The sequence below is a fragment of the Lepidothrix coronata genome, unplaced genomic scaffold (assembly GCF_001604755.1).
Source record: "Lepidothrix coronata isolate B3197 unplaced genomic scaffold, Lepidothrix_coronata-1.0 Scaffold10, whole genome shotgun sequence".
In the NCBI taxonomy this organism is placed as follows: domain Eukaryota; kingdom Metazoa; phylum Chordata; class Aves; order Passeriformes; family Pipridae; genus Lepidothrix; species Lepidothrix coronata.
The window spans coordinates 9045815-9072991 of record NW_016690190.1 but is presented as its reverse complement, the minus strand read 5'-3'; the positions used below and the strand labels follow the sequence as shown (position 1 = coordinate 9072991).

The 27177-nt window shown below is 35.7% G+C and overlaps 1 protein-coding gene across 10 annotated transcripts in view; it reads left to right on the top strand.

Moving 5' to 3' along the window:
* Positions 1–27177, top strand: part of C2CD5 (C2 calcium dependent domain containing 5) — a 66127-nt gene that overhangs the window by 8449 nt on the left and 30501 nt on the right. For 3 of the 10 annotated variants that reach the window (XM_017804787.1, XM_017804789.1, XM_017804791.1), the window contains exons 5-9: positions 249–404; positions 3029–3227; positions 5824–5975; positions 11410–11495; positions 17301–17409. In XM_017804787.1, the coding sequence (XP_017660276.1) occupies positions 249–404; positions 3029–3227; positions 5824–5975; positions 11410–11495; positions 17301–17409 (702 nt within the window). Of the gene's footprint in view, positions 1–248; positions 405–3028; positions 3228–4705; positions 4831–5823; positions 5976–8868; positions 9064–11409; positions 11496–17300; positions 17410–19193; positions 19260–27177 lie in introns of all 10 variants that reach the window. The other 7 variants (XM_017804786.1, XM_017804788.1, XM_017804785.1 and 4 more) reach the window with 5 other exon arrangements.

Sequence of the window (27177 nt, the reverse complement as noted above, 5' to 3'; positions counted from 1 at the left end):
AAAGAGACACAAAGTGAAAAGGTTTCATAATGGTACATGTTGTAACTGATGCACTGGACAGTTATCTTACTGGTGTTCCAGGGTCTCCCAGAACAAAGCTACTTGGGCACATCCACATTTTCACAGAAAATCACGTGGATAACTTTCTGGAATCGTTCACATCCCTTTTTCTATGTAATTTTATTTTTTCTTGTAATTCTTGGCTCATAGACTTATGTCTTACATCTTTTATATATATTTTTTAACAGCTACATCTATTCCTAAGTGTTACAGAGCAGTAATAATTCATGGATTTGTGGAAGAACTTGTAGTTAACGAAGACCCAGAATACCAGTGGATAGACCGAATTCGTACTCCAAGGGCATCAAATGAGGCCAGACAAAGACTTATTTCACTCATGTCAGGTATTAAATAATGTAGGCTGTAATGGTTATTGCTGCTTTTAAAAATATTCACCATTTAAATAACTGCCTTGCTTAAGATTGTGTGTGATTTTTGGGATTAATTATGTTTGGGTTTTTTCAGTTCACAGTGTCTTCTCTTTCTGAGGATTGTACTGTTCTAACTGATGGCCAGTATGGCTGGTTTTTTTCCCCCCTTCTTTGGTGAAGCCATCCTGCTTTTAATTTGTTGGTTGCTTGTAGCAAGGTCAAAGAAACCTGTGAAACTTTTTTGAAGATGTTCTTAACTCATATGAAGAGTATTACTAGAATTTTAACTCAAACAGTTAAAATAATGAACAACTCTACTCTCTTTAGACTACTTTGAAGTATGTGAACAAATATACACCATCTGAGATACAGTGTGCATTAATACTGGTGTTATTTATCCCATCTGATTGAAGTCAAGCTTGGGTTATTGTTCTGTGAGGAAAGGCTGAGAGAGCTGGGATTGTTCAGCCTGGAGAAGACTTTGTAGTGGCCTAATTGTAGCCTTCCAGTACCCAGGAAAGATGGAGATGGATTATTTACCGGGGCCAAGAGTTACAGGAAAAGGGGGCATGGTATCAAACTGAGAGTAGGTTTAGATTAGATATTAGGAAGAAATTCTCTACTGGAGGCACTGGAACAGGTTGCCCAGAGAAGCTGTGGATGCCCCATCCCTGGAACTCTTCAAGGCCAGGTTGGTTGGGGCTGTCAGCAAGAGGTTGGAGCAAGATGATCTTTAAGATCCCTTCCAACCTAGGACATTCTATGTTTCTATCATTCTGATAACTGTATTGCCTTGCACTGATTCTGCAGAACATACTTACAGTTCCTGGAGAGACCAGTGATTAGAGTCAGTTGTCTCCACAGTGTCAGGTACAGAACAAAACACCCTTGTGCCCTTACTAGTTGCACACTAAGACAAGAGGCAATCAATTCAAGATGGATAATCTTGAAGGTGTAAGGAACAAAAAGAAATGAAACATAGACACCAGGATGATAGGCAGTGGTTTCAGTTCTCTGCTTGGCTCTTAATGTTGTTGTGTTTCTTGTAGATACAGCTGTGTTTTAAGAAAGGTACTAAAATAAACAGTGAGTTGAGTTTTGCAAGCATGTGTGGAGATCTTTAGTAAGTGGGGCAACATAGAAGAAAGAGATCATGGAGATGTTACTCAGTGTCTTCACTGTGAAAGCACATTTTGAGGAAATAAAGTGGAAAAAACTATTTCATAACTGACATGAAGACCCTTTTAATATAGCTTCCTGTTAATTTACAGGATTAAAATTTGCATATCTCTTGTGTTGCACAAACAGTGCAAGTGGATAAAGTAGCACATGTGGAAGTGTTCTGCTAGATTTTATTAATGGAAGTGGTTAAGAGGAATAAAACCAAAACACCTCACAGCAATACTGTTTCATGTCATGTGATAAAATGTTTCACATTGCAATCCATTACTGATGACCACACCTGGAAAATTCTGGAGAAATCTGTAACTACTGAGAGCGAACCAGGCTGTTTCACAGGTCTGTGTCATGTTATGTGTTGTTTATGTTAAAAAGAATACAGTCTTAACCTTGGCTTGGATGAAATTCCTAGCACTTTTCATTCAGCTAGGAACTTCATACACTACCTCAGTCTTCGAGATTTTTCAGGACCAGTACAGGCATGATTTCAATTAAGAAGTTTTGCAATAGTAACCTGTGCTGATAATTTTAAAATCAAACTTCAAGAAAGCAGTAGAAACCAGGGGCAGGAGTTGGGCTTTGATGATCCATGTGGGTCCCCTCCAAGTCAGGATATTCTATGATTCTGTGACCATTTCATTCCACTTGAGTTCTCAGCAGCAGTGGCATTGTTAGGGCTGTCCTTTGTGACAGTGAGGATTTTTCAGTTTGTTAACAGAGGATTTTGGAAGTCTTTAATTGTCATCATAAGAGAGATACTTTCTACCTAAGTATGACCAAAACAATCTAGCTACATAGATCCATTAAATATGTTTTTTTAAACATCCTGCTAAGTAAGCAGCAATAACACACTGTAACAGTGTGTTACAGTCAGTCTTTCAGTCCTTATGTGCAGCTAAAAGAGAAGTGGCAATCTTTTGTTTGCAGTGGGAGAGGGCAAAAAGTATGAATTAGGTTGAAATATGCTTGAATAAATTTGTAAATAAAGAAATTATAGATGCCTATCCACATAGGTGTCAAAGATGTTACATTGTTCTGAACTGTGTGAAGGAGTATTTAGAAACTTACCTGAGTTCCAGGACACATCTTGATTGTCTCTTTCTGTAAATAAACAGAAAAAGGAAAAAACTACTGAAAATAAAAAGTAGGTGGGAAAAAAACTGAAATAACATGTTATTTTGGCAATCAGAGTGGATATGGAGAAAAAAAAAAGAAAAAAAGTTATGCAAGACATTGGTATCACGCTATGTTATAGGAGGCAGAGGTTGTGACCAGCTCCTTGGCATAACTGTGTAGGATTGCATTTATTACCTGTTCTACTGACTTGGTTGGCAATTCCAAAAGCAGAGGTCAAAGACCACGAAAGAGAATAGGGGAAGTTCACTGCAATTATGAGCTCTTCACCTTTTGTTTTGTAGGTGAACTGCAAAGGAAGATTGGCTTGAAGGTGCTTGAAATGAGAGGAAATGCTGTTGTTGGTTATTTGCAGTGTTTTGATTTGGAGGGAGAGTCTGGACTGGTAGTGCGAGCCATAGGAACAGCCTGCACGTTGGATAAATTAAGTAACACATCAGCATTTTTACCTGCATGTAACTCCCCATCCAAAGAAATGAAGGAGTAAGTATGAATTAGTAGCTTGCAGGGAAACAAGTTTCACCTCTCTTCTTTTCATACTCATTCAGTTTTTTACATAACCGATGTGATTTCTTTTTTTCCCCAGAATTTGTTTTCCTTTTGTAGTTTTATTTGTCGGCAACTCAGTTTGTATTCCACAATTTTGAAATGTTTTAGGTCAGATTACTTATGTTATTTCATTAGAAGATGGAGTGGTAATCCTTACTTAAGATGACTTCTGAATTCATGTACCAACAGTATTACATATCCTTGGGTTGTCATCCACCAGTTTAACTGATCATTAGTTCTGCTTTGACTCTGTGTTTGTACAATAAACATTTCTGTGGGGGCTTCTCAGGGTATACCTTTGGTTCAAGTTTGAGTGTGTATGCTGACCATATAAGAAGATATAAATTTTGAATTCAGACAGTTCTGTCAGTGATTTAGACAATGACCCCAAAAAGGTCTCATCTTTTGTTGTGTGCTTTCCTTTTTACTGTTGCAAAACAAGTAGGACTATGGCAAAACAGGTAGACAGTGAACTTGCAGAGAAAACTTTTTTTGATGAGAGGTAGAATTTCATGATCTTTGTTGTATCTACTGCAGCACCAAACACAGTTTGAGTGCAATTTTTTGATATGCATACAGATTAATAGAAGTATACTTGCAGTCTTCTTCAAACTGTTACTACTTTATTGCTTGGATAAATTTTCTGTTTGCTAGAGCAATCCAATTTCTGGAAGGAGAAAACAGCACAAAAAATTGTCCTACATATGCTGTGTTTCTAGAGGTATTGATTAAAGTAGCCATTTTCATTAGTTTGAACTGTTGTGTCCTGGCAGTAGAAATTAGGCATTTTTTGTTGTGCAGGCATCAACTGCTCTGCAAAATACCGCAAAATGCGCTCTGACTTCTACAAATTACTGGTTTCTGTTTCAAATAATAACTTGTTTAACTTGTCTTAATTTAAAAAATTGCCATCAAAAGAACTACTGGATACAGTGCAGCATAAAATAACAGCGGTGATTTAAAAGGAAAAAAAGGTAGACCTGGTAATTATCAGCCTAAAAAGCATCCATGAATAAATCGGTAGCTTTCGCTCTGCAGCAAAATGTGGAAATTCCACCTCCCAAATTATCCCTGTTCAGCTTGGTGGTGGATACTGCCTCAGTTCAAAAAATGGGCGTGTTTCTCTAAAGCAGCAAAATCAACTAATACTTCTTATTCTTGGCTTTACTAACTTGATGCCCTGTTGCCAGAGAATCAATTATGCATTCACAAGCTAGTGCTTTAAGCTGTTCCTTTCCCTCTTTTTATTTTCATCTGGACTCTTGCATGCTAGGAATTTAAATTCTTAGAGTCTGCTTAGAGTAAGAGATCTCTTCTAGCTAAACTTCCCTGAAATCATTGATAACATAACCTTGCAACCTGTTTGTATGTATTGTTTTCTTTTCTTCCACCTTGGCCGCAAATCCTCTCAGGTCTCCGCTGGTTCATCCGCCAAGCCATGGATGCCGCTCGACTCACAACAGCCCAATTCACACTGCTACTGGCTCACGACTTACTCAGAACTTCTCTGTGTCTGTTCCCACTCTCATCTACACTGGTACGAGACTGCTCAGACTCCAGAGCTGGGGAGAGGCAGGCCACAGGCACAGTGGTCGCAAAGGGCAGGCAGGCAGGCAGTGTAGGCAGGTACCACCCATCCTTCCTCCCTCATTTTCTCACGGAGACACCTCCTGTTGTCAGTGAAGAACTGCCCAGTGTGCAGCTGCTGAAACAAAGGCAGTAGTTTGTTGGAAATGCATCGGAGTCTCTTCCACAAAGCCACGCTCTTCATTTCGTTTTAACGTGCTTGCTTCCTGAGAAATTCAGTAAAAATTAAGTTGGTGTATCTGGGAAACGTTCACTATTGTACAGTCACTGGAGAAAATCATGTTTTGATTCGAGTTCATAATTGCTTTCAAGCATAATTCTGATACAGTATTTAGGTTTTAAAGTGGTTATAGGAAGGGTCTGTGCCATTTGTGGAAGAGATGGTTTTAGAGAGCAGGTAAGTCAACCTGTGCATAAGTGAACTGTTTGTCAATATAGTTGTTCCCATAAAGATTCTCCTCTTTGCTCTGTTTTTAGCTGTGGCATGCTGCTGCTGCTATAGGATAAGGAAACGTTGGGTTTTTTTTTCCTTTAAATGCATATGTGTGTATATACATAAATGTATAAATATGTATAAACACAAATATAATTTGAAATCATTTTTTCTTTATTAAACTAACTCAAAGCATTGTGTACTTGACCAGATTTTTAAGCCATAAACTTTTCAATTTTTTTCTTTTGCATATATATATATATGATTTTTTTGTCACATCTCATGCCTTTCATTTGGCTTAATTGTTTCATTGTAGATTATCAGCATCTACCTGTAGAATGCTGAATGGGTAAAACAGCATTTCTTTGCCTCTGGCCTCATCCCCAGTCTCGCACCTAAGGAATAGCTGCTGGCCCTGCCCCAGTCCCATCCTGGTGTTTGGATCATGCTGCTGTCAGCCAGGTCCTTTGGCACAGGATTACTGAATATGTTTCCACCTTCTTCTGGCAGGATTCCTTTCAATGAAGATCCCAATCCCAATACTCATTCATCAGGACCCTCCACCCCTCTGAAAAACCAAACCTATTCCTTTTCACCTTCCAAGTCCTACAGTCGACAGTCCTCTTCTTCTGACACAGATTTGAGTTTGACACCCAAAACTGGTAAGGCGCTTCCACCCACTTTTTGTTTAATTTGTGTTTCTCTTTTTATATTTTCATTCAACCCCTTTTTGCTTTCTGGCATTTAAGTTATCAAAATGATGTGGAAATTGGAGACTTCACATAGCACACCTCAAGCTCAAAAGGGTTTCTGCAGGGCAAAAATTTCAATCCTGCCTGTATTTCCACTGTCCTGGATAACATTAAAATTACTTCTGTAACACAACTGTATTCAAGCCACAATAAAACATCTTGGAGCATTAAGGGAGTCCTAAGTAATTGCCTTTTTCGTATTTCCTCCATTTCATATCACAAATCATGGGAGTACATTTCTCACCTCAATATGTCAAGGATGGTGTTACTAAAACTATGTAGTCTTCAGGCCTCATGTGTTGTGCTATAAATATACTGCATACATTTTCTGTTTTTGAACTCCTTTTTGCAAATGCAATACTAGAAACCTAGCAGCTGCTGTCTTTTTGTTCTCTTGGTGTGTGGAAATGGCTTTACATACACAGTATACACCTTGAAAGTCACTTAAATTGCATCACAAGTAACTCCAACCATCTTCAAAAAACGTTTTCCTTTCTCCATTGGTCTGTCATAATTTTTTCAGCTTGTTGTTTCCTCCCTCCTTCTTTTTTAGTCTGTGGTTAGAATCATGTTAGTAATAATGTCAGCACAACTTCAAAGAGTGTCTGTTTACTCTCCATTATGTGACCAAGGCCCTGAATTTTGCTACCGTAGAGCAAAATATTTTGCAGAAGTGTTTATAAAAGTTTGGTTACTTTTCAAATGATGTTTTAAATTGTGGTATTTGAAGCTCAGAACATTCTTGTCTCCATCTAATTAGACAATTTTTAAGCATATTAAAGCAGATTATTCAGTTTTACTTGATAGCACCCCTTTCAAGAATTTTTCCTAGGAGATAAGTTAAATGTTGCATTCAAATGGAGTTGTATTAAATATTTTACCTGGTTTATTCCCTGGATATCTGTTAAAACTGTTCCCAATTAGGAAACTGTCTTTCTCAGTGCTATCTTCTCTGTCCCATTTTTAAAACAAACAGGCAAACAAAAGCAGTTTATTTTTTTCTGTCTTTATTTTTAAATTATGAGTGTTTTGTGGATGGTGATCACTTGTTTAAAGGACATACAGATATAACTGGGTGCTTATGATATAGAAGAACCACAAATTCATGTGTTTGGTTTACTGAATATTTGAAAACTGTTCCATTTGATCGTATTTTCCATGGTAAAGATCATTTCATGGAAAGGATTTAAATATAACATAGGTGGTCATCTTTATAGATGTAAATGTTCTCAAATTAGGAAAGTGGCAACTCAGTGTGAATTTGTTAGGGTTTTAAAGCAGCAGCCTTACATCATTGCTGGCAATATTATGGAGGTGGATGGACCCTTTTGTCTTTAGTCAGTTCATTCAGAACAGAAACAGATTGTGTAACTGGTAGCTCTTATTTTCAGGGAGTTTTCAAGTATGTGAAGATATTTTTTAGCTGTCTTTTTAGTACTAAAGCTAACTAAAGTGGGCCCAGTTTTGCTTACCAGCACTGTCTTTTTAGCAGCTTTTAACTCTGCTGCTGAAACTTTTCCCAAAAGGATTTGCTGGTTGCATATAAAGATTCCATATCTTGGTTATGATTTTGAATCTTAATAGATTAAAAGGACAGTTTAATGACAGTTTAAATGATTCTTGAGTCATTCATGTTACCTTTCACCAAAAATTTGGTGATGTGCAGAAGCTGCTCCTATAACATACTAAACTCTGTATGTTGTTTTTAAGAATTCCCTGTATATGTTTAGACCTCTGGTTTTTGTTTCCCGAGACTGTTGCTAAGTTGGAATATTTCAGTGTGAAAATAGGTGATGTTATAAGTGTTTAAAAAAAGTTAAAGAAATGTAGACTTCTCATGTGGCACTTCAAACATTATCAGATTCGAGATAACCATTACTGGATTTGGCTGATGTGAAAAATGAAGTATTTTCTGATATTTCTGCAGTATATTATATTCCTCTTTATTTCTCAGTCAGGTATTTTGTGTGTTCACATGTCTAAGATGGAGACTGATCTGGAGAAAGAGTGCAGATACCACAATTTCACAATAGGAGTTAACAAAATAGAGGAGGTTGAAACTTGGATCTGCTTAAGCATCTAGTTTTCAGTAGCTCCAAATCAGGAGAATGTTACCTTAATGTATTTTGTAAAATACAACTGTGCTTGTGTTATCCATTCTGGTCTATAAATACACATGCTGAGAAAGCTTATTTGGGTTTGAAGTTAGACTTCTGTGAGTAGTGATAGATTTTCTGCCACTGCAAATGAACAGAATCAGGCTGATGAAAAGCATGACCTATTTTAATCCAGTAATACATTTTGATGTCACATAGTATATGTTTGGAGGAAATTGAGAAGGTGGGAACTCCTTTTCTTTGTGGGAACTTAGAATTCTACAAGATCTATTACTTTAGAAAATCATAAACCAAATCCATGACCTCTCTGGAAAATAACTTTTTCTACCTAAATGATGAAAGTAATCAGATTAAGTGTGTGCAAAGACTGTGTTACTTTTATTTTACTCCAAAGTATTCGTTATCAAATTTTGTTTGAAATTTAAAATAAATGTCAGATTACCATGGCTTTTAAAAAAATGATTTCCAAAGGAAAATAATCAAGTCATGATTTTTAAAAACATGCTTCTCATTCACATTGTGGAGCTGTATTGTCATTTCATTTCTTTGTGTGTTGCAAAATAATTTAGCAGTAAGTGTCGATTCGTTTGGAGAAAACAAAAATGCTTCATTTTGATTTCTTTTGTCCGTTTCTTTAGTCATCTTCTGAATCTACATCTCTCTGTCTCTATTACTTTCCTCCACAGCACCTTCCCCACAGGGACCTAGGATTTTCCTGTTTCCCAGCTCCCCTACACTCTCTTGTGATTCCCCACATCTTAAAAAGTCCTGTCTCCTCCTCTCGGGGTCTAGCATTAAACCTCTACACTCTAGCCATGTCAGCCCAGTTGTTCTGAGGAAAAGTGTTTCTTTCACTGAAGAGCTGCTTCTGGCTGCTTCTGGTAGGATCTATCTATTATGGCCTTTTAAGCAAACTTTTAAGGAAATGTTGTTATTTGATATGGGGGCAATTAACACACAGCCTTCTATAACCCTGGTTTTGCTCAGTTAGCCTCTGAAAACTGCTGGCTACATGACTATTCATCCCATCTCTCACCTCTGCCCCAGGAGCTTGAAACAGCTTCAGAACTGCTTGTAGGATTTGAAACATGTAGCTTGTGCTACAGAACTTTCTCCTTTACTCTTGCAAAATTTCCTTTGGTAATTGGACTAAAATAATTTACCTTTTTTTTTTCAATCACCTACATTCTCTTCACTTTGTTGTTCCTGTATTTTGCATGGAGCAAATGTTCCTTGCACTTGCTCATTAATTCATTCATAGTTGGTCGAAACAATGGTTATCAGATGGCTAGCAACTCTGCTTTTTCATTTAATCTTCTAAACTAAGCCCGTATTTTTAATTTTTCTGCCCATTTTTCCATTTCACTGACATGCATTATTTTCACAGATTTAAATTAAAGAGTTGATATTACTGTTTTTTTTTTTTTTGTAGAAGCTATTTTGGTTAGTTTCTATTTTTTGAGTTTGTTTCATGTCCAGTATTTATGCTCTGTTTGTCTGTATTTATTATTGTATAGTCCCTGGCAATGATGTTTAGAATCAATGCCAAAGAGTAGAAGCAATTTAATCTTGTTTAATGGGACTATACAGATACTAATATTTTTGTTTCCTTATCCAAGAACAGCTAAAAATATTTGTTGTAAATCGTAGTATTTTTCTATCTAATTATATGGTAATGGTAGCCTAGTAACTCTTGAAAATGAATGAATTTAGGAATGATTTTACATACATTATTAAGTCTAGTATTATTTCTAGATCTCCCAGTCTTTGGTTAAAACAAATAACTGCACTTTGATGTATATTTACAGTTTTGTTGACCTTTATCAGACGCTTGATCAGAAGAAAAAGGAAACTAGCAAGGAATTGTTGTGTTAAATTAGTTACAAATTCTGCAAAAGAAAATCTTGGCTTCATTCATAACTGTTTGCACTGTGGTGTTTGTATTTCATCCTGCTCCTGACACCTTTTTGTTCTTTATCCTGTGCTTTCCTATACAACTTAAGTGTTTATTTTTGCTTTGTCGAATTAGCCCTGATGTCTTTAGAAACAAGGAATACCAATGATAGTATGACTTTAGCCATGAAATATTACTAAGAAAATCTGATTCACCAGCATTGTGTTTACTTTAGGAAAAAACACAATCTTGGTATGTGTTTGTTTTTTTTGATTTCTAACCATAGAGCACAAAATTTACTGTCATACACATAACCTGCATCTCAACACGCTCAGTTAAGGTCCTTGGGAACAGGTAATTCAGTAGCAAAGATGTCTTTGTACCTGATAAACTTTCTCTTCAGAAAAAATTCCTGTAGTGGGGGGTAGGGACGGAGATAAATCTGAAAGAAGGGAAGAGGGAATTACCCATATTATGCAAAATCGGAGTTTATCTCTTATTTTCATTTACAGATAATGTGCAGGTTATGTGTGTGCAAATATAGTAATGAAATAAGTGTGGTGGTTTTAAATGCTGAGCAGTAACCCTTGGCTTGTGTGAATGAATCAGATGAGTGAATATTTCATTGCGTAAATATTAAAGAAAATAAAAGTAATTGGTAATTTTTTGTCAAAAGTTTATATTTTAAATTAAAGGATGTGCATTGCCATTGCAATTTTCTTTTTGCTCCTAATCATGTGTTATGTAGCTACTGCTGTAATTATGTGTCCAGTCTCCTACCAGTGGTTAGGAAAGGTGATTTAGTTACTCTGAAGCTGTTAGAAAGCCAGATTTTTATTACTTTCATTTAAAAAAAAAAAAGTAATGATAGTAGTGAGAGATACTTAACTACAGAGTAATCTGGCAGAGAGCCCCTTTTTGATAGGTTATGTAGAAACCTTCTGTGAACAGCAGAGAAGGCAGATCTACATTTAAATCACAGGCAAAACTCCCAATAGCAAGAAGAAAAGTTATATGTGACAGGAAAGAAATGCAAGCCCAGATCTTCAAGTCTTTTGGAATTGTTTTTAATTCAGATTGACAGCAGAAAAAGATCTTAGATCGGGGGGGTTTGTCCAAATGCTATAAAACTACTGCTAGTCATGTGGAAACCTAGCTCTAGAATACCCCCCCAAACCCAAATTAAACTGTGATGCTCAGCATTTTTAAAATTAAAATTATGGGGATCATTTGACTGTTTTCAATGACTATTGTATTTACTTTCTAATTTAACCTTTGATTGCAAATTATAATATGTGTTTCTTTGAATGTCATTTGTACTGATACTCTTCAGGAATGGGCAGTGGGAGTGCTGGAAAAGAAGGGGGGCCATTTAAAACTCTTTTAAGACAACAGACTCAGTCAGCTCTGGAACAAAGGGTAAGGCATTTTAAACTTACATTTCTGATCTACTAAAGTGAAAATTTAGCTTGTAGTAAGTTAAATGTTTCCTGTTACTTTCTGTTTAAAAATATGGGTAATTTTTGGGTTTGAAAACTTTTTACAAATGTTGAATGTTTAGCCTTTATATACACAGATTATTTAATTTTAATGTATTACTAAAGCGTTAAGAATAGAGAAGCAATTAACTGTGAACAGCACTCAGGTGGTGTTAAGAGAAAAAGTTCTAGGAAAAACTACTGTTACTTGGTTTCTGTAAATTACTGATGCATAAGTTTAATACTTAATAAATAATGGTAAAGTTTTTACAGAAGCCAAATTCAGAAACGTTAGAACAGCTTTAAACAAGGTAAAATTCCCTTTTAGAATTGGGAAGACTTTGAGTTTTGGGAAGTAGAGTTGGTGCCTAATTTAGCCTTCATTGAAGGCTAAATGAAATGTGTGTGCATGCAGCCCTTAAATGAGAACTTAAACCTGAACTACTTGCCGAGCAAAAGAAGGGGTTTATAGATTTAAGCTTTTCCTCTGTAGGACTGAAAATGCCATCTGTCATTATACTGAATGGACTGTATAATAAAAACAGTGGGTTTAATTCTTTGTTTCTGGTTGGAATGAGTCCTTGCAACTTTGTTTATAGATTACACACTGCTCTTGTCAAAATGTTATTAGTGAGGTGTCTTGAAGGAAGAAATGTGACTATTTACCTTATCCCGAAATAAATGCAAGTTCAATTACTATTTCTGAGCGCCTCACCTACTCCCATAGAACCATGTATGTTTGTTTAAAACAAACCCACCTGCATCTGTGAAATATAAGTGAATAGCTGCTGTTTTGAGTAAGTGGATGATTCTCTTCTCATTTCTTGTGTTACCCCTTGCTAAGGGAGGATCGCCTCGTAGGTTCTGTAGACGGCGGGTACGTTGGAAATCACTGCGCGACTCTTTGTAGCCCTTTCTTCTCCTACGGGGGATTTCTAAATCATTATTTGAAGTATTTTCGTTTTTCTGCTTTGAGGCTTTGCGGATTTCTTTGTAATCTTCATTTATGTGTTTGTTTTTTTGTTTTTTTTACTATTTGTTTTGTTGTTTTTAAGAGCTCTTATCACATCAGCGTATTTTTGCTTCGTATTTTGCACGTTGATATGTTTCAGTTAAAATTTTAATTTATATATAAGTACAAATCCATGGCTTTTTGCTTTTAATGTTTTAATTTGGCAGAAGGAATGCTTTAAAAAGAGCCTTTTTTCTGTTTACCTTGGATTTTGCTGGCATTTCAGACATTTCACGGCTGATCTCTCATTTCCTTAGGAAGCTTTTTAAAGACAATAAAAATGTAAATTAAGAGCACTTAATGTATTCTTAGAGCTTGAATTATTTGCATATTATTTTGATAAGGCCTGTGTATTGTCTAGTAGAAAAATACTGTAAAATGGGATGGAAACATGTTGTCTGTTAATTGATAATGATGTAGCAAAGCATGTGGACTGTTAATTGATAAAAAAACGTTTATTCTGTCTTCTGAAAATTTCATATTGGATGTGTTTTTGCTATGGTGTTACCTCTTATTTATTTACCTTAAAATTGAATTACTTAACTAAAATGAATAACATTTATAAGTTACTTTGTCTGTTTTAATATTGTACACATAAATAGTGTACTCTAGTTACTTGTCTGGATTACTTAGGGTAGCACTTATTTGGGAAAACAAAGAATAAATCAAATATCTATAATATATTTCCACATGTATTAGTTATATCATGGAATCACAGAATGCTTTTTGGGTTGGAAGAGACCTTAAAGATCATTTTGTTCCAACCCCCTGCCTTAAAGATCATTTTGTTCCCCCAACAGGGAATCTTGCACTACACCAGGTTGCTCAAGTTCTTTTGAGTCTTATTTAGTTTATTTGGGTATATGGTACTGCTAAGGCACATTGAAACCGGTTCATTTAACTGGATGTCTCCACAGCTTTTTTTAAATAAAATGTGGTTTTAATGTATTATTTAAATAACCCTGATTAGCAAACTCTGTGCTGTTTGCAGAAGGTTAATCTTACTCGATTTCTTCCGTGAAAATACATCAGCTGTGGAAAACTCACATGTGTTGTATTGTAGGTTAATAACTTTAAGCAATTCACAGGATGCCTGTAGATGGCAAGTGTAACTATAGCACACATGCCTTTGTGTGTATTTTTAACTATGAATCAATAAGCTGTATTTCCATCAGTGGGAAAATCTGAGCTTACTCTACTCCTAAAAAATTAGCCTCTGTTTTTGTAGAAATGGCCAAATGCTGCTCTTGATGGTATTTAGTATCTCCATTGACCTCAACTTGGACAAATGCTGTTTTATTCCTCTGTATTTGCATTCTGCAAGTGCCTGAGAGATCTTTACCAGTGCCTTTTCAAAATGGGGATCTGTTGATCTTCATCTCTGAAAGGCATTGCTGGACACCTGTTGTGTCTGAGCTCTCCACCCAGAGAGCTCAGTTCTCTGGGTGATTCCTTTGGCTGAAATCCTGACTTAATCATCTTTTCTTTCCAGTGACTTCTTACCCAGCCCATCCCCTCAGTACAGTTCAAGAAAAATTGTGGGACTGTTGGGCCACCTTGTGAGATGGCACAGTAGATGTGCTTAGAATAAAAGCACATTCAACCAGGAAATTGCCAGTATTTTAGTGTGGACCAGTTCCCCACACTGGTTCAGCCCCAAAAGCTCTGTGAGCACACCTGAACATTATCTGAGGGAGTGGTTCAACCATGGGAATGAGTGAATGGCTGGAAGGGGATTGGAGAACTGCTTCAGCTGGCACTAACACCAAATGATGTGTCTGTAGCTGTGTTCCATCTGCTTTTTCGTCATTTTGTGTGTCTTTGTATGAAATGTAGTTCTAAAAAGAATACTAGCAATACATGTATGTGTGTACACAGACATTTTTAAACATTGTATTAAGCAAATATTTATGAGAATTTTATTGTAGCCTTATCAAACATCCCCCAAGTGACAACTATAAAATCTCTATGTAGTTGCAAGGATGAAACCAGTGACAGTCTTTTGGGGTCTGTGCAGTCAATGACTGTGAAGTGGCACAGTGAATTGGTATTGGTAAAATGATTGATAATCTTCAGTTGTAGCTAGGAAACTTTAAGTTCATCCTATTTTGTCACACACTGGAATACTTTGCTTAAATCACCTTGATGTAAAGATAGTCCTTTGCAAATTGTAGTAATAGAGGAGATTTATAATATGAGAACACAGCATCTGGTTCTTATGAAATCTCTGTTTTCCTGGCAGTAACTATAGATGTATAATTTTGAAGTATTACAGATTACCACATGAAATTGAGGCTGGAACTGCTATTTGAATAATATAATAATAAAACCCCCCAAACCTCTAAATGAGCTTAAAAAAGAAATGCCATCTTATGAAGCTATGGAGTTCCATCTGTGTAAGAATGGATGAGAGACTGTTAAAGGAGTCATGTCAGAATGGTTCAGTGAGTCTGATACCCAGATTTGTCTGTGGCTGGAATTCACTGATAGGACATGGGTCTAATTTCATCATGTTTTGTAATACAGACTTGCAAGTATTGATATATTGATTGAGAGAAAACCATGTCATTATTTGAGGTTTTATTCCTGATTTGTGGTGTAGGAAATCAGGCAAACTGGGAGTCTGAACACGCTAAAATTACTTGCAGTACACAGCCTTATGAAAATAAACAAAAAATGAAAGTAACTTCTGCATCTCCATATAGGTTAAAAAACATTGTATCTGCTTAAGCTTTGGAGCATGGAGTGTTTGTTCACTCCATACTGCTTTAGCATAGTTTAAGTCTGAGTATATGTATGTATATATAAAATACAAATTTTATATATAAAGCCTGTATATATATATATATAAACCTATACAAAGTATAGGCTTAATGGAATTTCATATTGGTGGCATATGCAGTAAACTTTTTTATTGATTTCTGTAGTTCTGGAAAAGGTAATAATCTGAATGGCATTAAAGTGGGATGACTATATGCAAGGGACAGAGCAGGTGTGTATGTTAGATATTTAAAGATAAGTTAGGCAAAATGAGTGTCACAGAATTCCACAGGGAGAAATATTATGAGCGTACTTGAGAATTACTGAGCAATTGCTGTTAGAGAGCCACAGTGAAATAGGCTTCTAACAAAATGTTTATGTACTGCACTTTTTCCATTTTTCAGCGTGAAAGACTTTCAGAAAAGGAGTTTAGGCTGTTATAGTCAGAGCTTTTTTGACTATTCTGGTAACTTGCAAAGCACTTTGATCTGTTAGAACCATCTGGGGGAATCTTTACTGTAATGCTCTCTAGAGATGCATTAATGCTCCTGAAGACACATTAGTTGAACAGGTTTGCAGAGTCCTATGGTGAAATCTTCCTGCTTTTTAATTGGATCATAAGACATCCCTGCAGGTTTTGGTGTTTTTTTGGGTTGCTTTTTTTGTTTTTTTTTTCTGGTTGTTGATACCATGGTCGCTGATTTTGAAAGTCTAAGCCCAACAAAAATACAGAAAACTTGAAATTTGTAGGACCTTTTAAAAGTTTTAACAGTACTTATAATAGGGACAGTAAAAATTCTGAAGTAATAATTTTTAAATTCACATTGGGTTTTAGTTTAAGAGGACTTTTCATGCCATGTATTGCTGGAAGAACCGTCATCCTCATTTAATCTGCAGCATGTATGCTGTTTAGGTAGAAGCTCAGTTGAGCTGTGCTGTTCCAAATGCTTCAAAGTATGTGAGAAAGGATTCTATCCTGTACTTTCTCTCATAAAATTATAGTATTTTATTTTTTCCATTTATCCAATTATGATTATACAAACAATGATTGCATGATTTTTCTTTTGTGTTGTTTTTGCTTCTCTGCATTTAGAATTGCTGAACACGAATTATTGCCTTTCCCCCATAAGTGTGCTATTACATATATATTAGACATTTCATAGAATGTCTCTGTAGAAAATAAAATCTTCAGTTTTGGGCTCAACTCCTTTGAATAGGACTTGTTTTTCATCACGTGTAACATGAAAAATTGCTGTTACCACTTACTTTGCCTCTTGGAGAAACCGCGTTCTTGAGTAGTTTTGGAAACTTATTAGCTCTTCATTTTACTTATGAATTGGTAAAAACTAATTAATGCAAATTAATTGGAAGTGAATTTCTTAGGTTAAAGAACTTATACTTGTATTTCAAAGACTTTTGCTTCATTCTACAAGATGGATTTTTGCTTCTTATATTTAGAGCTTGTGAGCAGAGCAGTCTATTAATATTTTTTAGGTATGTTTTCCTATAATAAGTCGTTCATCATGCTTGCAAGACTACAGTTTGTTTCACCCTGTGCTGTGGAACCAAACTGCAGTCAGTTGTAACAGTAAGACCTAAAAGTGGAAAAAAATATTTACTTTGTATGAGCTAATGAAAGTAGATTTCTGTTGTTTAGTTGCCGTGGTAAAAGTGACCAGTAGAGGCTTCGTCAACACAAGTGTGTAAAGTTTTGATTATTTATCACTCTTGTGCTAAGAAACACCTCTATGGGGGAAAAGTATTCTTACATTTTATAATACCTCTGCTTTTATGATACTCTGGGTATATCAAGGCACATGGTTACATAGTGCTCAGTAAGCCTGAAAGACCTGTTTGGCCTAAGGTAACTACTCTGCTTGTATTTCAGGGAAATTTATCGATTCATTGCATGTTTATTGGCAATCAGCAGTGGTTGGTAAGCAATCATTTGATGTTTGTTTTTAATCATAACAGGAATTTCCATTTTTTACCCTGACGACCTTTCCACCAGGCTTTCTTGTCCACGTTGGTGGCGTTGTCAGTGCACGGTCTGTGAAGCTGCTGGATCGCATCCACAATCCTGGTATGTTGACACAAGAATGACCTCCTTGCACAGGACCTGTCGTAGTGATCTCCTGCTTCTAATCTTTATAACATATCAGCATTTGGATAGATACAAATCTATCCTAACAATGTATATTAGAGGCAATATTTTTCAGGCAGTCGTTTAAGCTGGAAAAATGAGTTACTCAGAGGGTATGTTTTTAGTGAGAAATGTTTCAGCAAGTTAAAGAATATTATAGTAAAGTACTTTGAATCAGTAACTTTGCACTGAAAATTGTCTCTGAATTATTGAGGGCTTAATTAATTTTTTTACCACTTCATAGAATTTAAACTCAATGCAAATTTTCCATTCAAACACAAATTAGATGAAATGCTTGATCTTAACTATTAATGTTTTCTAATTTTCAGCTCCTTGAAATCCTTAAGGACTAATGGTTACAATTTACCTAAATACGTGGTTTTTAACCTCTTTTGATACAACCTTGACAGCTTTGTTCTGTTCTTAAAAGCCCCATACTGAACAGTACTTTAAGATTTTTATTTAATATTTACCTGGAAATCCCAGTACTAGAATGTGTATTTTGCATGTTCTAGTTCTAATGTTAGAATTAAAAGACTTTTGACTCTGAAGACTTTGTTGGTTTAGTCACTCAGACAAGATGATGAGTACTCTGTAAAAAGCTGGAGTTGACAGTGCACTTCAAAATGCAGAGGAGAGTGAAAATAGCACCTACAGTGGTTTTGCATGCACTAGTCAGGAGTAATAAAACAAAGTTTGTGCAAATGCATCTTTAAAAGCAATTGCAAAAAATAATCTTCTTTTCTTTCTTCTTCCCGTGGCCCAAGGCAAGCAATTCTCCAAGCAAGTAGGTTGTTGCTGACCTAAGGATTCAATAAACTGGCAACATGAAATAAAATACAGGACTTGATTTGAATTAAACACCCCTGCTGTAAGGGATTTTTTAAAGCATGCCACTACTCAGTATTGTTCCTTTTTTCCTATTTGTAAGATCTATTTATACAGTGAAGATGAAAAAAAAAGTCAAAGTATAATTTAAATGCAAGTCTTCCCTTTCTTTGCCACAAAGTTATTTTAGGCTGCTGTATTTTCAACAGATTTCTGATACAGATCTCTTACATGCAAAATTTACTGTATGATAAATTTATTTAAGACAAAATGGAAAAAAAAATCAGTTTTGCTCAGAAGTTTTAAAAACTAACCTCTTGCATTATGGACTCCTTTATTTTTACCAACTGACTGAAAGCAGGATAAGAAATAAGATAGAGATGCATGTTTGCACAGCTGCAGTTGTTTTTGTGGGACTTGAAAATTACTCCTGACAAGTGAATGTAAAATGTGTGATGCCTGGAACTCCGTGTATTGCAAAAGGGGGAATGAAGGCACATGACTATGAGAGGGAAGGTGAAGTAAAAAAAAGAATCTGGTTATAGTTATGATCATGAAGCATTTGAGTCAAATAAGTCTGTGAAGTATTAAAGGAAGAAAATAACCTGGCAGATGAATAAATCAGGAAAATGCAGAAGAGGAAAGAATGTTTGAAGGTGGATTGAGAACTTACAATAAGACAATAATTGCTGTACACTGTACCCTTTGGTCACCCTAGTGCTAGATTGCTATAGCATGCTCCTTTTTTCCCTTTCTCTTTCAGCCTCTTATTAACTCTGCTGTCTGTGTCTTTCCAGTTCCTGTGGATTGGTGTTGTCAATTGTGTTCTTGTTGGTAGTTTTTTTTCACTATTCTGCTCCTATAACTGATCTACTAATTTGCTGTTTTGAACTCAGCCTTTGTCGGAATTATGGGTAACACAAGATCATACAAACTGCTAGACTGGAATAGTTTCAATTCAGGTATTTTACTAGTCATTCAGTACTACATATGCTGACAGAAATTATGGCAGCTCAGTGAAGTTCTTAGAAATGCTGTAGAATATTTAGGTTAATGCTTCAAATTTAAATCTCTTTAATCATCAAATGCCTAAATGTCATGTTTTAATGTTGTTAAAGACTCTCTTTAAAATTACAAACCATTGTTTTAATATAAACTAGTATCGCTAAGAATAATTTAATATCGATCTGGAAAGCTGAATGTTCAGATATTTATTCTGTACTAGCTTTCAGCTCAGCATCCATGAAGGAAGTAATTTAGGGAAAGAGAATGGATTCTTACTTATACAGTTGGGATCATGTCAGGTGTGGATTTTTTTTTTTTTTTTGCTTTGGTTTAGTTTTTTGTTTGGTTGGGTTTGGATTTTTTTTATTTAATGGGTTTTTTTTTTGTTTATTGGTTTGATTTGGGGGAGTCTGTGGGTTAGTTTTGTTTTGTTTTGCATGAGCTTGCACGTTCTTTAACAGTGGCTGTACTTCTGTTATTTCAGGAAATTGATTCATATGTTTGTTCTAAATAATAGATGTAAAAATTGCCCAAAAGAATGAAAAATAGAGAACTATCTGTTTAAAGAGAAGGGTACCATGTAGTCCAGGATTTGTTGGTTCATAAATCTTGTATTGTAAAATGCAATCAGCTTGCAGGAATTACAGCATAATTATTTGAACTTTTAAATCACTCTAATACCTAACTTGGAAAAAGCCCCTATATTCTATTTTTTATGCAATTTTAGGGATCAAAATATATAACTTCTTTAAACAGCTGCAGAAAGAATAGATGGTTTGATGATGCAGTTTATACGAAACTTGGCAAGTTAGGGGGAGAAATAAAGACTTTTCCCCTTCACCCTCTTCCTCTGGAAAGGTGACATGCTTTGGAAGACAGGCAGGCATAACTTCTCTACACATAACATCCAAGCCAGCAGACCTTGCCAAACTTTGATGTTTTTAAAGCTGGCACAGTAAAAAAGTACAAATCTGACCTCTTGAGGGTTTGCTTCCCATGGAAACAAAACTTTCTTTCTTGGTACTTCAGTGTTGTATAATGCAGCTCTGGGTCATGCTCTAAAGTTCAGCTTAAGTTATCTTCTATACAATTTCCATGTTACAAGTAGTTCAATAATAGGTAGAGCCTAAAACTGTTGGCTCATTTTTGTGTGCCTGTCCCTTGCTACAATGAGCATTCTGTGATATTGTAATTATGAGCTTTTCTGGTTTTGTTGGTTTTCTTTGCTTGTTCTAAAGTGATAATATTTAATAATTAACTTTCAGTATGAAAATTAAATTTCAGTATGAAAAGAATATTATAAAATTCTCAGATCTATTACTGGTGTAGCATAGTCTGATCCAAGGTGTTAAAATGGGTCAAAATTTTTTGTCTTGTATGCTACCTTGAAAAGTTTGAGTTAATTATTGCTTCTTCCAGACCATGTTTAGCAGGATGTTACCATAGAAGAATTATATTAGAATAATGGAGTAATTTAGTTATGTACAGACACAAAACATGCCTTGAGCTGGGCTAGAAAGTGATCCATAATGGAAGCCTGGGAAGCCAAGTGAAAGTCGTGAATTTGTTTCTTGACAGAATATCCAAAACTGTAGTCTGATTTTTTTTTTAGAAATTGCAGGAAAAAGAAGGTATATATATATATATATATATATTTTCATGCATTTTATACCCAGAGGTGCTTGTTACCTAAAAATATTGGAGTAGAGAGGTCTAAACTAAACAGTCATTGCAGAGTTAATACCTTGCTGAGAACTGTCTGAGACACTGAGAACAGTGTTTCTGTTGCCTGACCTGTGTCAGTAGGTCTGTAGTAAGAGCTGATTAATCCTACTGATTAGGGACTGAGCAGGTTACACCCATATTCCTGGAATTGTTTCTGTTGCAGTGCTCGATGTGCTGCAGGAGAGAGAAGAAAGGAGGAAGAGAGTAAATCAGTCACTGATATGTAATAACAGAATTGCAGATTGCATCCAAGTTTGCTCTGTCCTAGACTGGAATAATGAATATCCTGTGCAGATCTGTCACTGAGAAACCAGAGGAGAACATTTCTATTCATCTCCACCTTCTAGAGCTTTATTGCTAACTCTGTCATTATTGGCTAATTCTTGGCCTAAAGGAGAGTGGGGATTTATACAGCTTAGGGAAAACAGTGCTACATCTTTACATGTAAGCAAGAATGTAATCACAACCATAAGTGGGCTAAAATTATTTTCCTTTCTGAAAATGTTCAGGCTTCATTTCAGCTACCTGCCTAGCATAGAAGGATATTTCTTTTTTCTTTTTTCTTTTTTTTTTGCAAATGGCAAGGAGGTTGGTTTAATTTTGTGTAAGATACAACAGGAACATCTGAAAAGTCAGAGATTTGAAGGTGCTTGAAATGGAAGTACAGACATGGAAGTAAAAACTGACTATTTCATTAATGGAAAAGAAGCTGCTTAAACATCTGGGAATTGCATACAGTTTGATGACAGAATTGGCTAAAAGTTTGTAAAATACAAAAAGGGCACATAATACAGTGGAAGATACACACTGGTGCTGTCTATGAAAAAGAATGTTAAGGATATACTATAAATATAAAACTGTTGAAGGAATCCTGGATCCTGAAGACTGGATCTTGGTTAAAAGTTTGCTCTGAGGTTAAATACAGAGCAGAAAGGTTCCTTAGGCAGTGCAAGAGCTTGTTGAATAGAGGCTGCTTTTCCATATGGCTGTTTGATAGCACCAACATATACAGTATTCTCACACAGTTAAATTTTAAACTCATCTAGGAAGCTGCTCCAGTAGTTCTTCAGCTCCAGTAGTCAGAAACATGGAAGGATAAAAGATTGTTAATGAAATTCCTAAGCATCTCCTGAGCTCCTTGCGTGATATCCAGTCTCGCTACTGGAGTGTGAAATTCTCCGGAGCTTGTTTTGTGTGTGAGGAAATGCAAGAGGAAAGCTTGGAGACGCTTTGGTTCTGTAACTGGATGTTTTTCTTTCACAAGAAAAAAACACAAACATCAGTGAATGCACAAATTACATTTTGTGCTTCTGTCTGGGGTGTAAATGTGGCCGATCTGTAAGAACACAGTGGAAAATGTCAGAATGTTGATGTTAGTGTCTGATGTGGGTGTCCTTCAGAACTAGTAGGAAAACCCCAACATTTTAAGCTTAACCTCTTGCTTTTTCTTGGAGAATTTCCAGGTTGACTTTTTGTCTATCAGTGTGTGTTGATATGATAATGCAAGGTTAAAGCAGTTGTCAGAGGCTTTTTCTGAGCAGAGTGAGGGGTTTTTCAGTAATAATTTACTCTAGTTTTCTGCAGCCTTTCCAGAGGAGTGAATATTTCTAAGTAATTTTTATGGTTAATATGTATGGTGTTTGAATATTATTTCTTAAAGCAGATACTCCCTTGTATGTTAATGAAATAATTTTCTTTGGAACTGTGCATTAATTTTTTTTTTGGTAGATATTTATATAACTGAACAAAGAGTGATCACTGAGCATAGAATAATATTCACATGTTCTGTTAGAAATTTATAAATCAATAAACTTGGCATTTAAAATCTTTGTTCAGAATTCTTTACCTAAGTATAACTAATATTATTTAATCTGTTCATATTGATTTAAAACTCTCTCTGAAATCTGGCTAATGGTGTGAAAGCCAACCCAGACTGTTCCTTGCACAAATACTCAAAAAAAGCTCTTGCTTATTGCACAACTACAGTTTGTCTTTGAATTGATGGTAATAAGAGAGGGAATCTTGGTCTTGCAGAAAATTGTTATTCTTGCACATAACTCTTCCTAATTTCAAAATATGGGTCTCGATTAAAACTATTATCTTGATACCATTTCCTTCATGGATTGCAATGAGTTTTTTCCAGTCTTGTGATGTTTCATCGTGTGGTTGCAAACATACAGTTGTAGAACTACTTTCCTCGCTCAAAATATATTATTCTTAGAAGAAAACCAGGATGATTCTGGTTGAAAGGGCACCTTCCCAACTGCTACATAATTACAGGTAAACTTGTCCTTGTAAAATGCCTACAGACAGTATTGTAGGAAAATATATAGACAGATAACACAAGTTCTAGCTGACTGTAATAGGATTGTAGAAGTAACTGTGATAAGTGTTAGTGGATGAGATCATGATCTGAGCTGAATGAGGCACAAGAGATTTTCTTTCTAAGTGCACAGATTGAAGTTCCTCAATATGTCATGATTCTTATAAAGAAATACCATAGTTGTGGCTTGGGTTTTTGTTTCCTGGTTCAGTTTGTACTTTAGATTTTGTTAGACAGTGCAATTTGTCTTTTGCACTAATATTTTGACTGGTTTTTGTAAGCTGTGAGGTTTTGGTCTCTCTCAATGCAGTCTCACTGAGGTCCTGAACTTGCTCCAAAAAGCACTTCTTGGATTCAGAAGTTCAAAGAGGTCTTTCTGACTAGTTTGTCTTAAAATAAATAGTTGTGAGTGTATAGAAATAATGAATACAGAGATACTGCATTAACAAGGAATAGGAAATTCAGAGGCAGTATCATTTTGTCCCAAATAAGGCCATCCCATTTCTGCAGTTATAGAATAGATTAAATGTGTTTTAGAAAGACCTGTCTTATTACAGTGTAGTGTGCCCAGCTTTGGGTAATAGGCCCTTTGCTGTGGCAATTTGAAGCTGTCCTTTGAAGATTGCTCATGTTTTAAAATAGGTTGCATTTATTGTGCCAAGATGACAAAGGAACAGAGACACAAAATAGAATAAGTAGTTACTTTATTACTTAGAGAGGACTTCACCATTCTAGGATGAATGGCTGATCAAAATAATAACTGTAAGCTGAACTGACAAAAGTACATATTTAGGCTTGGAACTGGTTTTCCAGAGGCAAATTTATTTCCTATATTTAACATTTTGTTAGTTCTCTACAGTAGTTTGAGCTTTTATAATTCTAAGGGAGCATGATGATGTTGAGAATATAAAGTTAGTCAGGATATGGCTGAGAGATTTAGCTGGTTGCAATTTAAGATAGAATTTCAAAAGCCAAATCTTGAAGTAGGATTTTTATAATTCCCGTTTAGGAGCGAGATAGGTAAAAACATGTCCTGATCCATGTTAAAACTCCCTAACGGAAGTATAATTCCATATGTTTCTGAGTTACATACATTTACCCATATAAGAGATACAGAAGCTATTGAGATTCTGTTAATTCTGTTTCATACAGTGTCTTTTTATTTTTTTCTTTTGTAAGAAAATCCAGAGTACTCCCCAGCCTCCTAGCAGTGGTGTAGGTGTTTTCATGGAATTCAGAATATAAGAAAAAAATTCAGGCGTTTTGATGGGAATGTTCTAAGAGGAACACCTCACTGCTCCTCTTGGGGTATATCTTGGAATTAAAGCTAACACTCCTCAGTAGTGAGCTGCCACTAACTAAAAGAAATGATGAATGGAATTTCCTGTGTGGTTTCTGCCATGTACTCTTTGAGTCTTCTGGTGGTCATGTAGTGATTTGGCCTGACTGACCCAAAAGAAACTGCTCTGCAAATGAATGGGTTTGTGTTTAATCAAGCAGCTAAAATACCTCAAATCTCTGTAAACAAACAAAATCTGGGTACAGTTTTAATCATTAATATTCTTTAAAATTGTTTCCTGATTGATCGAATAATTTCTTCAATTGAAAGAAAGTGAACAAACTTAAACTTGCTTTTTATTTGTTTATTCAGCAGTTTGGGCTTGAGAAGTGAGATCCATGCTCTCTGACTTCATCTGGCAGAAAAGCACAATATTGTTCTGCAGGCTGGATGTTGTATTTGTAGTTTAAGCTTCGTAGGAGAAAGTGTACTTGTTTTCTTTGGTGGTGTTGGCTGCTGGTTTAGTTTTCATTTGATATATCCCAGTAATCTACTTCCTTTGCTTTCCGTATCATAAGCTAAATTTTCATTTTTGCATCTTAAAGATTATAGGGAGTAACATGTTGTAGTTTTAGTTATTTGCTACCCGAGTTTTGTGTTTAAACTTTGCAGTTTAAACTTTGTGTTTAAACTTTATCCACTTGTTCGATCGTTAAATATTTTAGAAAGTTGATAATGTCAGTGTTTATGGGATGACCAGAAAGGATTAAAGAGAACTTCAGGTTCCAGGGAAAGGTGCTTGTAAACCTAACAAAGGTGACAAACCAGCCAAACCAAACCAAAAATTCCCCACTTCTTTATGTATAAGCTGATTAGTAGGTTTGAATTGAGAAGATACAAAAATGAGTGGATATGGCAGGTGTGGATAAAGGCTTTGCATAGTGACTCAAAGACTGAATTTGAAATAATATTATTTGTGTCTCCGTTACCATTTTTGAGACAACAGAACAATGAGTCACTTATAGACTGTGAAAACTTTCATAGTATGATTGTCCTCCTTGTTTCAGAATGTTACATTATAAATGTAAATATTTACTAAACGATACAATGTATAATAGGTTGAAATGAATCATACAGTTCCTGCTTCAGAGTAATTGCCTCAGGATGTCTAGGGATTCAGTTTTAATGCAGGAACTCTTGAGGATGAACTGTGTAATCAAGAGTCCATTCTTAATTTTTATTCAGTTTTTAAAAACCTATATGCACCTAGCTTAATGCAGATTCTAGCTAAATCTTGAAAGACCCTGTACCAGTGAACCTCTAGCAAATAACTTGGGAAAGGTGTTGCTTCTTATGAATCAGAAAGTATTGATAGTGTCTAGGATTATCTCCAGGTGAAAGATTTGGGCAGGATATTGTCCTGTCGACAGTGCAGCTCATGGGAGTCAACCTCATATTTTGAAGGAGATAAGTGACTTGGTGGTGGATAGGGCTGACTCAAGGAACATTTAGGGCACAAGCTAAATGCAGTGCTGTTTGTGTCTCCTAAAGCTGCTGAATAAAATGAGCTTGGGAAGTTTAGTGGAGGAGGTTTGAGTTGGCACGATTTTTATAGAACATGGTACTGTTAACAACATTGTTTCTCAAGTCCTCAACTCTGGAAACAGTGTGCTTTGCTTCCACTGGGTTATAAATATCATGCCAATTTTGAAACGTTAATAGAACGTTAATAGGTTGAATATTCAGCCTTTGGTTTCCAACAAAAGGCGCACAATAGCAGTGTAACTTCTTGCAAACTTTTCTGCTTCGAGTTGTAGATAAACCTTGCTCTAAACTACTTGGTAGATTTGCTAGACAAGCTTGTGATTGAGTGCTCTGTATGCTTGCCTTTTTGCTTCCACCTAGAATCCAGGGCCATTACTTTCTGTAACCATTTCAGTGAGCTGCCATAGTTTTCAGTCTGTACTGTCACCTGATCCAAGCATGCGCCAAAATACCCACCGTTTCTGGCTACTGTCTGCTGAATCTGCTTTGCAAACCCTTAGTTCTTTAAGCTTTTTGCTTAGCAAAAAAAACAACAGGCACTCTTACAGAGTGTACTGGACACATGCCATCCTGCTTCCCTAACTCCTCTAATTGTTTATGTAAATCCTTAGCTTTACTAAACTTGTAAATGCTACAACAGCATCCCCATGTGAAATTGTGTGGCTCATGTGTCAAAAAAGGCTGCTTGTGAAAATATTTGTCAGAAGAATATGAATGCTACACATTGCACTGCATTCAGTGTTTCGTATCAACTTATGATTGCAATGTCATGGTGTTTGGTTTTGATTGTAGACAATAATTTTGTGTTTTAATACGAAAAGGTAAGTTCATGTAAACTGTGAATGTACGGTATTTATATATAAACACAATGATTTGTATTTTTGGCCTCTTTCTGGAAGAAAAAAATTACTTAAATGTGATATGCAGAGGTCCAAGTCTTCTTTACTAACCCTTGTTTATGCATGACTCTTAGAGAAATATTTGATCTTGTGCAATAATAAAT